Below are 15,642 nucleotides of genomic sequence, written 5' to 3'. Positions count from 1 at the left end.
TTCTTTCTTTTTTTGTTTTTTTATCTGCCATACAGTTCCAGAGAGCTGGCCTTTCTTATGCAGTGTTACTTTTTATAGACTGTCTCAGCACAGGAACATTTTATTTAAACACATCTAATAGCGGAACTTATTATTATTCCAAGATCTAGTGATTAAAAAGAACTTTTGGGGTTTAGTGTCCTGTGCTAAACACTGAACAAAGAGAGAGAAGAAATTATGGTATTGTTGTTTTCAGTGGGGTTCATGGTCAAGTTCTGGTACGCGAACGGAGCTTTGGACCAAAGTTGGGGACAGGTGACTGAACCCGAACTTCCACAGCTCCACTCGTCCCTATTTCTGACGCCTCACAATCTAATATAATTTTGTCTGTTTTTTTTGGGGTTTTTTGCAGTTGAAAATCGAGGAACAAAGGGAATTTCTCAAAGAGAAATCAAAATGGCAATGAATGTCGGGAAGCTGGAGGCCCGAATGTTGTGCCGGTTGTTAGAGCGACACCGGCTCATTAAGGTCAGAGGCTATTATCTGCTTTTTAGCATTTTCATTTCCTCTGCCTGCCACCTATAATTCAGTATTTCCATTTTTTTTCTTTCTCTTTTCTTTTTCTAGTTGTTCACATTGTTTGTGACAACGGCTAATAAAAATGAAGTCTGAGTCTTTAACTGATTTAATTCTGTTTCATGTTATTATTATTGTTATTATTATTTATATACCACTATTAATTCCAAGGTGCTGTACATGAGAAGGGGGGGTTACATACAAAGTTATAGATATCGTGAACAGTAAGCAAATTTACAGTGACAGACTGGTACAGAGGGGAGAGGACCCTGTCCTTGCGGACTTACATTCTATTTATATACTGATAAAGTCCCATGGCTTCCGGCACCACCAATATAACAATGACACTCAGATCTACCGCAATACAACGATGACACTCAGATCTACCTCAATATAACGATGACACTCAGATCTACCGCAATACAATGATGACACTCAGATCTACCTCAATATAACAATGACACTCAGATCTACCGCAATACACTGATGACGCTCAGATCTACCGCAATACAATGATGATACTCAGATCTACCTCAATATAACAATGACACTCAGATCTATCGCAATACAACGATGACACTCAGATCTACCGCAATACAATGATGACACTCAGATCTAGCTCAATACAATGATGACACTCAGATCTACCTCAATACAATGATGACACTCAGATCTACCTCAATACAATGATGACACTCAGATCTACCGCAGTACACTGATGACACTCATCTACCTCAATACAATGATGACACTCATCTACCTCAATACAATGATGACACTCAGATCTACCGCAATATACTGATGACACTTAGATCTACCTCAATACAATGATGACACTCAGATCTACCTCAATATGCTGATGACACTCAGATCTACCTCAATACGCTGATGACACTCAGATCTACCTCAATACGCTGATGACACTCAGATCTACCTCAATACGCTGATGACACTCAGATCTACCTCTCTTTCCCAAATTGATAATCTTTCCTCCATCTCCCTCAGCTATCTATCTATCACAAGAAATTACGGCACACTTTCACCCTTATTACAAGACCGCTACCTCAATGTAACCCTTGACTTTACTCTGTACAAACCCTTATCCCACATCCTGCCGCGTCCAACTCCAAAATATTTCCAGAATTCCTCCTTTTCTCTCCCTTGAATCTAAGATGCTAGCACACACTTTAGCAAATCCTTCGACTACTGCAACATCCTCCCATGTGGCCTCCCAACTAAAACTCTTGCACTCCGCGACTCTATTTTTGAAGCGCTATTTCACCATTGTTTTTTTTTGTAAACGCTGAAGTGGTGCTGCTAGTCTAAGTTCGCTACATCTTGTCTCCTACTTACCCACTGCTGTCTTCATCTGCTATCAGCGCCACTCGACTTGATCTTCAGCAGTCTGTGACTTGATTGATCGCTCTAGTGTTTGTTAGGCGATCCGAAAGTCAGAACTCAATGTAAGTCCATGAGATCCAGAATGAGGCCCTCATAGACTAACAGTGAGAGCTTGTGATCGTTACCTCCTGACTTACCATCAGTCAAAAGTTGCAGAGCTGGTAATTATAAAACTAGGATCCAAAAGTAAATTCATGTGCACCAGTTACCAAACTTGTGCTTAGCTCGGCTGGGCCTCCCAAGAGGTCCAACAACAATGTAGAAAATTGAGAGGCGCTGAGTCACTAAAACCGCAGGTTCTTGATGAGAAAACATGAACTTTATTCCATATTAGTTAAAACAGGAAGACAATGTTTCTGCCACAATTGGCCTTTCTCAAGCTCAAAAAGCTGTGTTTTTTTAGGCTTGAGAAAGGCCAAGTATAGCCCAAACATTGTGTGCTTTATCTTCCTGTTTTAAGTAATATGGAATAAAGTTCAAGTTTTTTTTTTATCAAGAACCTGCAGGTTTGGTGACTCTGCATCTCTGAATTAGGGTCTAGGAACTTAGATTAGTAGCACCACTCCAGCTCTGAAATAAAAAATACTGCTGAAGTGGTGCTTTAACTCCTCTGCCCGATTAATGCACCTCTCCCCTCCGCTACTCCTCTGCTTCTTCCCTCTGCCAATCCCTCATTGGCTTCCAATTCCCCAGCAAATCCAGTGTAAACTACTAGCAATGACTTACAAGGCCGTCCATAATCTGTCTTCCCCATACATCTCCAGACTATTCTCCAGATACCTCCCCACACTTAGCCTCCTGTCCTCACAAGACCCCTTTGTGTGCTCTGCTCTCATATGTTCCTCACTCATTCATCTCCAGTACTTCCTCAAGCATCCCCCTCCTCTGCAGTTCAGTGCCAATGTCTCCCACAATGGAATCCATCAGACATAACCTGAAATATCTGTTGAGGAAAGCCTACAGCCTTCATTAACCCCTCTACCACCTCACTATCACCGGAGCTGCTGTAACCCCCTACTTACTGTCTCTTTTCCTTCTCCATAGACTCTTGGCTCTCGAGGGCAGGATCCTCTCCCTTCTGTACCAGTCTGTCACTGTCAGCATGTTCACTATATTTTGTAAATGTTTATTGTCCGTAAACCCTCCTGAAATGTACACCATGGAAGTAATAGTGCTTCATAAATTAAAATATGAGGGTGAGTCAAAAATATTCCACACTCCTGTTATACTAAAACTTCTTTTGACTGCACCGTCTTATGAACGCCTTCTGCGCAAGGTGGCTGTCCCCTCAGTCACTGATATGCAGGTTTGAACCCATTACATCACTTCATTTGTGACTGTGAGAAGTAATGGCTGTCCCACTTGTGATTTACACGAAGAAAGAGCATCGTGCAGTGATTCGTTTTTAGGTCTGAGAGGTAGTCTGGTGCCGATATTTACCATATATACTTGAGTATAAGCCGAGATTTTCAGCCCATTTTTGTAGGCTGAAAGTGCCCGTCTCGGCTTATACTTGAGTCATTGTCCCAGGGGGTCGGCGGGGGAGGGGGATTGGCAGGAGCCGGCCACTGTCACATCATACTCACCCCATCCTGACGCGGTCTCTGCACTACCCTGATCTTCCGATGGTCTTTGGCACCGGAAGCTTCTTCCTGTGTTCAGCGGTCACGTGGTACCGCTCATTAAAGTAATGAATATGCACGTGACTCCACTCCCATAGGTGTGGAAAGCATATTCATTACTTTAATGAGCGGTGCCATGTGACCGCTAAACACAGGAAGAAGCTGCCGGAGACCATCGGAGAAGCAGGGAAGTTCAGAGACCGCGTCAGGAGGGGGTGAGGAGGACGGGGGGGGGGGGGGGAGAGCCATGCATACAATAGGGGAAGGACTGAGGAGCCGTGCATACAGCAGGAGTAGGATGAGGGAGCCATGCATACAGCAGGGGGAGCCACACATACCAGGACAGGGATGAGGGGACAATTCATATCCGGCTTATACTCGAGTCAATAAGCTTACCCAGTTTTCCATGGTAAAATTAGGTGCCTCGGCTTATAATCGAGAATATACGGGTATTAAAGACTTTGCCTACAGAATCGAAAAAAAATTTTGTCAAGGAAGGTCTCACAAGTGTCAGTGATGCAGAAGAAGGCGCTGAATGCCCGTCCACGACTGATGACTACATTGAGCTGATTTTGTTGTGACCCACACAACCATTCACGTCTGTTGAGGAGGTGAAGGCAGTGGTGTATTGGTGGCTCGCAGCTCAGCCTAAAATATTTTTATGAGGGAGTACGAAAGCTTGATTACAGATGGACAGAGTTTAGTGAAAAGCAGGGAGATTGGGTCGAAAAAATGCATATTTGTCTTTTTTCTTAAAATAAAATCTACAACAGGAGTGCTGAAATTTTTTGACTCTTCCCCTCTTCTAATGCTTACAAAATGCCCCAGGTTACCACCCCTGGCACAGAACAATCATTTAGTGCACGTTGTCTAAACAACAACGTTTCTTCATACATTATTTTGCTGTCCATTCTAGGGTTTCATGGAGGATGAAGGGCGTCAGAGGACAACAAAGTTCATTTCTCATGTGTTTGTTGAGGAAAGCGAGTTACGGAAACAGTTTATGGAGGAAAAGGCTAAAAGTGATAAATTGTCCAAGCTTAGCTTGACACCTGCTCAAAGTGTTGGCGAAGACAAAGAAGCATCTCCTGAAAACAAGCCATCAGAGGAAGCTCCAAGCTCGGAGGATGAGCAGGAGGAGCCGAGAAGCAGGAAACGGCCAAGAACGGAAGAATCATTTCTGGCAGGTGCTGCTACTTCCAACACTCCTCTGCCTTCATCAACAGGTAAGGCCAGCACATTATTGCTTTTCTAGAGATGAATATATTTGGAGAACGTGTTGCAAGTCCACTAGGAAACCTCCCAGCTGTATATTATGTTACATGATCCAGAAGTACCATAAAGAAAGGGCAACCTGGAGAGGTTTCTGTGCCTGCTCCAACAATGGTCTTCAAATATCTGCATTTGATTGAGGAGCCAATAATGATGATATTACATTATTAATCACGTTGCGTTTACACGCCACCCATGATCAGTGGTTTCATGGATCTGGTCAATGCGATCCTTTCTGCAGATGGGGAGGAAATGTTCTCTGTAGATTTTCATTGTCAGTCATTTACTCTAACTGGCCATTATTGTAAATGGGTCTCTCAAAAAAATAAATGATGCCGTCATACTAGTATTTTACCAGGGCCATCCATCGTCTCCCTAGGTATATCCAGAATTCACCTGAAGAACACTTCTTCTTTGGATGTAGACAAAATGCCTTCGTCTGAAAACGACTGTAGTTTGGACAGTTTCCCGCTAGAAGCCAATCTGTCTGCTGATGAGGATGACGATGAGATCTCCGTGATCGAGGAGTTCTTGGTCAGATATTTTATTGGTTTCGTCATTGTGCTTGCTGCTTCTTTTTCTAAGACTGTGTAGTGTTTAGTTTTTTTTATTCTTTACATTTACCATTTTGGGTAATCTGTTTTATATTCTGAAAGATCTAACCTCTTTAGGGTGTGATAATATGAGATATAATTTTTCTCTTTAGTTTTTAACTGGGAAAAAGTGGAGTATTAATATTATGTTTTCTAATTGTTTGAATATTTTTACTTTTCAGTCCATATGTGACTTGAACCTGCGATCATTTGATTGCTTGTACTATATTCCACTATATTCCACAATACCAGAGTATGGCAGTTGAGAGCAAGTAAAATGATGGTCTCATATTCCGCCAAGTTTGCATCTGGAGATAAAACATGGCAGCCATTGGCACCTTCAGCAGGCGCTCAGCTGTTATGACCACCCATCAGCATCCTACAATTGTGTCATCAGAGGGCTGATGGTCTCTGGGCAAACTCCTAGTGTTAAAATGCTGCTTACCCTTCATTTCAGGGAGGGGATCGGGGTTGTGGCAGTGATCGCAGTCTCTGTCCTTTGATGACCCTTCATTTGCGTTTCCCAGCATGCACTGGGATTCTCAAATGACGCATCCACAAAAAGGAAGTAAAAAAAAATAAAAATAGAAAAAGTAGTTAGTGAAGGATAGGGAATTTTTAGTTCAAGTACATTAGAAAATATCTTAAATTATGGCACCAAATAGGGATTTAGGAGGAAAATTACTTTTGACCTTGGACCAACCCTTCAATATTCAGATTAAGCCTAACATTTCTTGTACTTTGTGTATGTCTTGATCTTCCTTTTTTAGCTTCTTTTTGCAAAATGGGCAGTCTTATTCTTAGACTGCTAAAACTACATTTCCCAGCAGTGCTTGCTTCTCGTCAGTGCTGCAGACCCCTTCCCCCACACCTCTCGTGGAATCTCTCTCCTGACTTACCCTACCTATCTGAGTTACATTCAATCCAATCTAAATGTAGAATTCACCTTATTCTTCTCTACCCTGTCTCTGTACAACCACATTCTTAACCACTTTTTCTTGTCCTATCTATACTTCTAGATTTTTAACAGAACTCAACTCCTGCACTTCTCTGCAATCGAGCTTGTAATAATAAGATGGTGCAGAGACTGCTGACAGATCAATGGTACAAAACTACAAATGCTGCTCTACTCATGCATACGGCAGAAGATTATCTTCTGTCCTATGCATTAACGGAGCAGTTTTTGCAGGTTTCACATCTCTGATCTGTCAGCAGCAGGCAACAACACACAACTTAGCGCTACTGTGCCTAGCTATTACAATCTCTGTTTTTCTGGCATGGCAGTGTGCAGGAGAGTTGAGCTCAGCTAGTAGACAGCGAACTATGTTGTAAAACCACTCATACGGTTATTGTAGTGAAGACGACAGAAGATGCAATCGAGTAGGCAGAGTACTGTTCTGGAGCATATAGTGTGCTAGTCTATATGTAGAATATACTATGTCAGGAGGGGAAGCAGAGAAGAAATGTGCTGGGAGGAGGCAAGCGGAGGTAGACTGCGCAGGGCATGAGCAATAGATCTGCAGTGGGGATGGTCCATTGGCAACTGGGGGATTAATATAGGTAAAACCTACAGGAAACAAAATGAGCATAAACTCTGTTGTAACTAACAAGTAAAAGCAAATGTGCTTTTAAATAACACGGTTCTTAGTAACACTGTTTTCGATAGAAAAAAAAAAGCATAAAAGCCATCCCACCTGCGACAAGGTGACCCTATTCGGGATGAACCTACACTGTCTAATATTAAAACCTTACTCTCTGTTATTTAAATGCACTTTTGCTTTTTACTTATTTAGTTACAGGATTTATCCTCAATTTGTTTCTTGTAGGTTTTGTCTGTTTCATGCCCAATGTGAACTCAAATTCCAGCTCAATTTGTGTATTTTTGGGAGGGGATAAATTTATCCTGGAGGGGCATTCTTAGGGGGTAGGAATGAGCGACATGGTACAGAATAAAAACCGAATTATATTGGCAAAAATAAATAAATGTGTACATTACTATAAACCTGCATTGTGAGTTTAGGAATAACCCTAGAACTATTTTGTGTTATGTAAATCTAGGATAATGAAGGGAATAAAGGTAAAAAACCCGGTAAGCCTGGAACACAGGAGAGATCTCGCGAAACCGTCCGTCTCTTGAAGAGAAGAAACATAATCGTGGAAGCGGTGAAGAATCTGCGATTAGTGGAGAACTTGTTCACGTAAAAATCTTTATTTTTGATTTTATTCCGTTGGTTCTTTGGGATTCTCAGGAATACAGTTTCTGAATTACCTGCAAGATAAACATCTTGTGACACCATGAAAGATGAACGATTAGAATATCTTCCATGTCTCCATCTCCTAAATTATTTATTTTTTAGTACCAAAATTGCCCTTTGCGCTCCCAATTTTTGTTTTGACACAAATGAAGTAGGTTATTCTTGCTTACAAATAAAATAGTTTTATTATCAGATCCGGCACCGAAGATAAGGAACCGATGGCATCTAATGTTTCGAGAGGTCTTTGTCCTGCGATATACAAAGATATGATAAGCATAATTACTAGTAAACGTGTCTAAAAACACTTAAAAGCATATAAAAGATGAGAAGAACAGAATTAAACATCCAGAATGAAAATATATACTGCAAAAGTGTTCCACAGAATTATTCCAACCAATAAGGAGGATGGAAAAAGTGTAGAAGAAAAGATTAGGGCAATGGAGGAAGGAGCGGAGAGGGCATTGTTTTTTGGGGTTTTGTTTTTAGTGTTCATTGTGTGGTAAAAATGACATGATAGCCTGATTGTCCAGGTCATTACGATTATCTAATATATAAAGCTCAATGTGGGTGCGTATGTACGTATGTATGTCCGGGATTGGCAACTGCACCGTCACAGCTAGAGCCACAAAATTTTGCACAGTCACACGTCTGGACCCCGAGAGCATCATAGGCTATGTTGTGAGGTGAAATTTTAACCCCGCGCGTTCCAATTCACCAAACAATTTTGCCCCTATCTACATAATGGGGAAAAAGTGAAAGGAAAAGTGTTGGAGGCAAATTGACAGCTGCCAGATGTGAACAAGGGGGACTTAAAGAATGAGAGCGATGGCGCCAAAGAGTATATACCGTACAGTTGCTAAGGTGGGGCCCTGACATGGGATACTCACCACACATGGGGATACGTACATACACACAAAATGCGCCACACACTACCACGTGCTTCAACACATATACAACCCTCAGCATACATTTCACCACACATACACCAACCTCGCCACATAAAAGTCAAAACACAAAAGTCGCCACTCAAAACTCGCCACGCTGTCCCAGAGCTGTTTAAAAGATGAAAAATGAGCTGTGATTGGTTGCTATCAGCAACAGTTTTCTTTGTAGACAGTTGTGGTAACGGAGGCCTATTATTCTTATCATTTCTATGGTGTTATCGTCCTTCTGTAAAGCTGGAAATAACACAATTTATTACCGTGCCAACACAGACCGCCCTCTGACACAGACTGCAGGGGGAGCCCAGGATCACACAGGATAGGATTAGATACATGGCTCAGCAGTCAGTATCACACAGGATAGGATTAGATACACGGCTCAGCAGTCAGTATCACACAGGATAGGACTAGATCCATGGCTCAGCAGTCAGTATCACACAGGATAGGATTAGATACACAGCTCAGCAGACAGTATCACACAGGATAGGATTAGATACGCAGCACAGCACACAGTATCACACAGAATAGGACTAGATGCACGGTTTTTATGTGCAATATAATCATTATAATTTGTTATAACTAACCACAGTTGGTTGCTATGCCCAGGCAACGCCGGGCTCTTCAGCTAGTAATTATATAATGATACACAAATTTAATTAAAATGAATGAATGAGTACAACTGTAGACAACTCCTTTAACCTTGAATTTTTAATGTTTGCAGTCTTCAAAAAATGATTTTGGAGCAAGAAAAACAGGATGGAGTTTCTACAAAATGCTGCAAAAAATCCATCCGGAGATTGGTCCAGAGGCTTTCTCAGGAAGGACTTCTTAGACTGTACAACACTGTGGTCGTGCAAGATGGCGTCAGCAAAAAGGTATGTTCATTCTTACCATTGTTACACAATGCACACTACACTATGGCCGCCTGCTATGCCTGTACTTCTCCAGTCATGGAGACCTTGACAGGTAATATTTTACTGTAGTTTCATTGAACGGAAATAGTTACCCAAATAAATATCGGGGTCCAACTTCTTTCAACAGTTGATTTAATCCCTTCATAAGCATTAGACTAACACAGACCGATTCAGCCAATAATCTAATGTGTATGGGGCATGGACCAAGTGGTGGTCGGTAGTGATGTGGATCATGGATGTCAAATTGAGAACTGCTGAATTTTGTTCTCCTGGACATAAGCCACCGGCCAACATGTAGTTGGTGGCTTTTTCATTGAGGTCATAGGAGCGCATGGGAGAGTCACCAATGATGGCTGTTAGCCATCTAATGTATACGACTAGCTTTAGGCGTGGATTTTTTCCACATATGCATTTCCCCTGCACCTTCTTAATGGGGATGTGAAGATCTGAGGTTGTGGGTTGTAATAATCACAACAATGTTAACAATGCAACTATTTTTTATTCCTTAAGTCCACGATCTTACAGAAATTGAGAGTAGATGGTCACAATGCAATGTCCACAGTCTACAGGATCCCATCCATACCCACTGTCTTCTGACTTTTGATTGTCCCACAGCTTTTTTTATCTCCTTCCGGTACAGTCCATGCTCCTTCACACGACAAATATCTTGACCGTAGCACATGTATCCCACTCCAGCCAGCAACAACAGTCCTTCAAGCAGAAAAAAATCCAAAACGAAAAGAGAAGTAATGCCATAAAGTCAATACCTTTATTATAGCAATCATATAAACATAAAAACACTAAAAGGAGATACATGTCCAATGCCCCCCAATAAGGAAAGTGCATATATTGCCTCATGTCAAACAAACACCTCAGCAGAGCATACAGTACATAGATATAGACATAGTGTAATGGCTGCAAACATGCATAAATGCTCCACTAAATGTTCTTCAGTAAAGCTCTCTATAAATGACACAATATCCACACCAGTTTGCACTAATATAATCCCAGTGAAAAAATATCTCACAAATAGGTAGTAACCCACAACAATACTCAAGTTAGAGTGTAACTAATCACTCAGTTACTAGTGCTCCATGCATATATAGATGTAAATGAAAAAATTGCTCTCTAGATACATGTATCATAAAGATTATAAAGGAGAGAGAGAGACCTATAATATCTAAAAGGTACATAAATTGCAGAGTGCAGCGGTACAGATATATAAATCCAACACTAAGTGCCAAAAATCAGAGCATATGTAGGGCGGTCTGGTAACCAGTATACTAACCATCAAGCCCCAGCCAGGTCTACCTACTAACAGTAAAGTGCATAGAGCATACACGAAAACATACAACCTTATTGAGCGCAGATCCCCGACGCGCATTTCGCTCTAGCTTTGTCTCAGGGCGGTGAGTAATATGGCTATAGGTCTTGTGTGCCCTTAAATAGCCCCGCGGTCTGGGATAATTACCTCAAAGGCCTGCAGTATCTGGCGTGTGACGCCGCCATTGGGTGCGCCCGCCCACAGCTCCGCCACTCCCCCGTCTGACACGTCAGAACAGGGAGGAAGCAGGAAACCTCTCAGGACGCCGCGTCCCCATGGTTACACACCTCACCACGTGACCTCGCCGTCAGCCGCTTGGCCATACCCCCATCCGCCGTGTCAGGATAGAGAAGCCACACAAGCAGGCCAGGCGGACGATGCCACAAAGTGAGAGTCAGAAAACCATATCCACATGTGTGCACACCGCGCTTAAGAGTATAAACATAGATAAGATCAGTGCACAGTGTCTTTTTTATTCTGCAGTGGTACTTAAGATATATGAAAGAACCGCATACATATGTACACATACCCATCTATGTATAAGACTAACAAAAAATGTAAAAAATATATATATAGAGAACGGTGTGCATCCATGCCCACAAGTATTAACCAGACACACAAGCTTAGTATAATGATATATGGGAAAAAGAGTATATATATCTAAATATGTTAACCGACAGCTCCCAATGTATTAGGCCCTACATAGGGTACATAATACCCACACTATCTTCATATGTATAAAATAGCATCTAAGCAATTATACCTCTAGGGATACACAAAGAGAATATATATTAACTATACAAAATTACTAATACACAGACATTATGTGCACTGATTACATTCACTATGCTCAAAAGGAGAGATTACATGGAAACATAACAATGTTCCACACGGTTTCATCTTCATTCCTGTTTCCCAAAGAGAACTTTTCAATCCACAGTAGTCACCATGGAAGTCCAAGGGTACAGACTTCCCTCGTCCCATCATACTCAGTTCTTCACATCCTTACACCTTTTCTTCATAGGGACATACAGTAATAAGCCATCTCTCCAGGGAGCAATCCTAGTGACTGGAACCATCACCACCACGATATTCCCAGATAGCCCAATATCGAAAAATCTGAAAAACAAACTACATATTAAAATTCTAAAAGAAAATACCAGAAAACCACACTAAAGGAAGGGGGGAAAAACTCAGAACCTCACTGAGGCCTTTCGGTTGTACTGAATCTATTCTATATATCCATTGTGTCTCTACATGTGCCAGTCTTTTTCTCACATTTCCACCTCTTTGGTCCACATGGATTTTATCAATACCCATTACGCTCAATAATTTGGGATTACAGTCATGCACTGCCTTAAAATGTTTGGGTAGGGGTTTCAAAATTGTGCTGTCATCTATTTCGCATGCATTTTTGCTGTCCCTATAGTGTTCTCTGACTCGAGCTTTCAATGGTCTCGAGGTCATCCCTACATAAATTTTCATGCACGGGCATGTTGCGTAATATACTACTCCCGTTGTATTGCATGTAATGTATTGAGTGATGTCAAATGTTTTCTTTCCATCACTGGAAGAGAATGTGGATGCTCGTGTCATGTTTGGGAAAAAAACCATTTCTGACCCTTCGATCCAAATACCTTATTAGGTCTAGGGCCACTGTGAAAGCTCCGTACCAAGTGATCTTTAAGGTTTTCTGACCTTCTAAAGGTGATAGACGGCTGTTTTGACACATATTTTTCAATGAGTTTTGTCAGTCTGAAGTAGAGGCCAGTATTTTTCCAAGGCTTCCCTAACCTCGCTCCATCTGTTATTATAAGTCCCTATGAATCTCACTTTTTGAAGGTCATTAGTATTTTTCTTCTTAGGAACCAACAGATCTCTCCTGTTAACCCGACTGGCTTTATTAAGGCCTCTTCTTATACTACGATTAGAATAACCTCTAGCCCTGAATCTTTGAGACAAATCTCCAGCCTGCTCTTGGAAGGCTTTCTCAGTGGAGCAAATCCTCCTAGCCCTAAGGAATTGACCCGTTGGAATGCTGTCTATGAGAGACTTAGGGTGTGAGGACGTGGCATGTAGGACTGAGTTAACAGCTATTTCTTTCCGATGGACATTGGTGTGCAAAAAAACATCCTCACCTTTGGATATCATCATATCCAAAAAGTCTATGCTAGTCTGACTGTAACTACATGTCCGTTTAATGTTCATGGAGTTATCATTCAGCATATCCCGAAAATTGAGAAGGTCCTGTTCTGTCCCCTGCCAGATCATGAGAATATCATCAATATAACGGACGCAGAACAGGACCTTCTCAATATATGCCATTGGGTTTGTGGAAAAGATCTTACGTTCCCACATGCCTAGAAAGAGGTTGGCATATGAGGGGGCAAATGCCGCCCCCATAGCCGTACCCTGTTTCTGTAGATAGATGTTATCTTTAAGTATAAAACAGTTATGATCCAGGACATAGCGGAGTAACACTACCAAGATCCGTCATTCCTAAATGCATCCTAGATGCCTCCACACCATCAACATGTTGGATTGACGTGTAGAGAGACTCTACATCGAAACTGACCAGCCACATATCAGTATCCATGGGAATTCCATCTACCTTTTTCAAAACATCACCCGTACCTCTAACATAAGACGGTAAGTCAGTCACCATAGGTTTTAATTAAAAATCAAAATACTGTGAGATTATCTCACAGAGGCTCCCCTTGTCGGACACTATTGGTCGCCCTGGAGGTGTTGTACTATTCTTGTGCACTTTAGGTGTAAAATAAATGCACGCCACCTTTGGAAATTCTGGTATCAGATTATCTTTTAGATCTTTGGTAATAAGCCCATCCTCAAAAGCCTTATGTCGGATTGATAGAATTTCCTTCTGATACTTCAAAGTTGGATTGAATGTCAATCTTTGGTAATAGACACTGTCTCTAAGTTGTCTTAGAGCTTCTCTTTCATAGAGTACAGTTGGCCATAAAACAACATTCCCACCTTTGTCCGCAGGCTTGATAACTACCTCTTTAAGGTTTTTTAATTCTTTCAGGGCTTCCCTTTGGACAAAGGTGAGATTGCCATGGCCTATATATTTAGGAATATGCTCAAACTCCTCCGAAACCAGCTTGACAAACAACTCCACATTGGAGTATAAATTCAATGGAGGAAATTTCTTGGGGACCGGGGGCATAAACTTACCCCCTCTGGTTGGTCTTTCACACTCTTCACTCAATTCCTCCAAAATGGAGATGGCTTCAAGTTCCTTAGTGCTCCATTCATCCTCTTGCTTGTTTCTATCATGTAGTTTTTTTAGTACAAGCTTGCGTGCGAATAAATGTAGATCTTTTACCGCTGTAAAAGAGTCGAATGGAGCAGTAGGTGAAAATGAAAGCCCAAGACTTTAGTCCTTAAAGCAGGTCTCTGGGACTTTACAAAAAACATAAGTGTATCTAAGAACTAACAGGCAGGTACCGTATTTTTCGGACTATAAGACGCACTTTTTTACCCAAAAAATTGGGGGTAAAAAGTGGGTGCTTCTTATAGTCGGAATATACCATACTTACAATTAGCGAGGTAGCAGCAGGAGTCGGGCGATTCTTCCTGTGGTCTGGCGCTGTAGGGTGATGATCTCACTCCCACCCGTACAGCAGGCTCGGTGATGTGGGGGCTCCAGTGACTTTATGTGAATGCCCGGAGACCACGCACTTCGATTGCCTCAATGCTGTGGCCTCCGGAAAACTCGATGTTGTGACTTCCGTGAAAATGGCCGCCGAAGGCGACACATGCTCAGATTGAGATCTCGTCTCCCGATGCCGGGATGCGATTTCGATGCCGAGATCTCAATCTGCGCATGCACTGCCTCCTGCTGCCATTTTCCCGGAGGCCACAGCATCGAGGCAATGGAAGTGCGCAGGCTCTAGGCTTTCACAAAATGTCGCCAGAGCCCCCGCACCGCCGAGCCTGCAGCACCAGTCTTGGGATGGGATTTCCTGGAGACCACCACAATGCAGCAGTGGATGTGCAGGGTCTCCAGGCTTTCACAAAATGTCGGTGAAGCCTCTGCCCCACCGAGTACTGCCGAACCTGCCACACCAGTTTGGGTCAGATCAGCGCCGGACCACCAAACACCCCCTGTGACTCTGCTTCACTAGCACAGCTGATCCCCCCTCCCCAGGGTAAGCTGAATTCTGGACTGTAAGACAGACCCCCATTTGATGCGTTAAATTTTTTTTCCCCTATTTCTTTCTGAAAATTTGGCGTGCGTCTTATGGTCTGGTGCATCTTGTAGTCTGAAAAATACTGTAATTGCAACTTACGAGGGGCGCCTGAAAACTTTGAGGCCCACCCATGAAATCTTTTTTGCATGGTCTTGTTTTGCAATGCAATATGTTATTTAGTTAGTTGAATGGTCTCATGAGCAATCTGGATTTATTTTGATTTTTTTTGTTTCCGTTACAGCATTTTAAAGTTGGGTCGCAAGGCTGGAATATGGAAATGGAGAAGTTGGCAAAGTTCACACACTTCTCCATTTCCATATTTCAGCCTTGCGACCCAACTATAAAATGCTGTAACGGAAACAAAAAAAATCAAAATAAATCCATATTGCTCATGAGACCATTCAACTAACTAAATAACATATTGCATTGCAAAACAAGACCCTGCAAAAAAGATTTCATGGGTGGGCCTCGAAGTTTTCAGGCGCCCCTCGTACCTGCCTGTTGTGCACGGTGCATGCTTCCCTGGCGCAGAGCGGTCACAGTCCGCT

At 42.2% G+C, this 15,642-nt stretch overlaps 2 protein-coding genes across 2 annotated transcripts in view; one reads left to right on the top strand and one right to left on the bottom strand.

Moving 5' to 3' along the window:
* The window catches only part of GTF3C1 (general transcription factor IIIC subunit 1), a 91,463-nt gene that overhangs the window by 13,334 nt on the left and 62,487 nt on the right, over positions 1-15,642 (top strand). Inside the window, exons 8-12 of the mRNA XM_073542764.1 lie at positions 392-507; positions 4,495-4,804; positions 5,230-5,384; positions 7,502-7,641; positions 9,361-9,514. Of these exons, the coding sequence (XP_073398865.1) occupies positions 392-507; positions 4,495-4,804; positions 5,230-5,384; positions 7,502-7,641; positions 9,361-9,514 (875 nt within the window). The remainder of the gene's footprint in view (positions 1-391; positions 508-4,494; positions 4,805-5,229; positions 5,385-7,501; positions 7,642-9,360; positions 9,515-15,642) is intronic.
* Positions 10,301-15,642, bottom strand: part of SNRNP25 (small nuclear ribonucleoprotein U11/U12 subunit 25) — a 121,032-nt gene continuing 115,690 nt past the window's right edge. The window contains exon 7 of the mRNA XM_073542772.1: positions 10,301-11,996. The gene's annotated coding sequence lies outside the window, so the exon portion shown is untranslated. The remainder of the gene's footprint in view (positions 11,997-15,642) is intronic.

This window comes from Dendrobates tinctorius, unplaced genomic scaffold (assembly GCF_039654945.1).
Source record: "Dendrobates tinctorius isolate UK_male_01 unplaced genomic scaffold, ASM3965494v1 ptg000129l, whole genome shotgun sequence".
In the NCBI taxonomy this organism is placed as follows: domain Eukaryota; kingdom Metazoa; phylum Chordata; class Amphibia; order Anura; family Dendrobatidae; genus Dendrobates; species Dendrobates tinctorius.
This window is presented reverse-complemented; position numbering and strand designations above follow the sequence as displayed.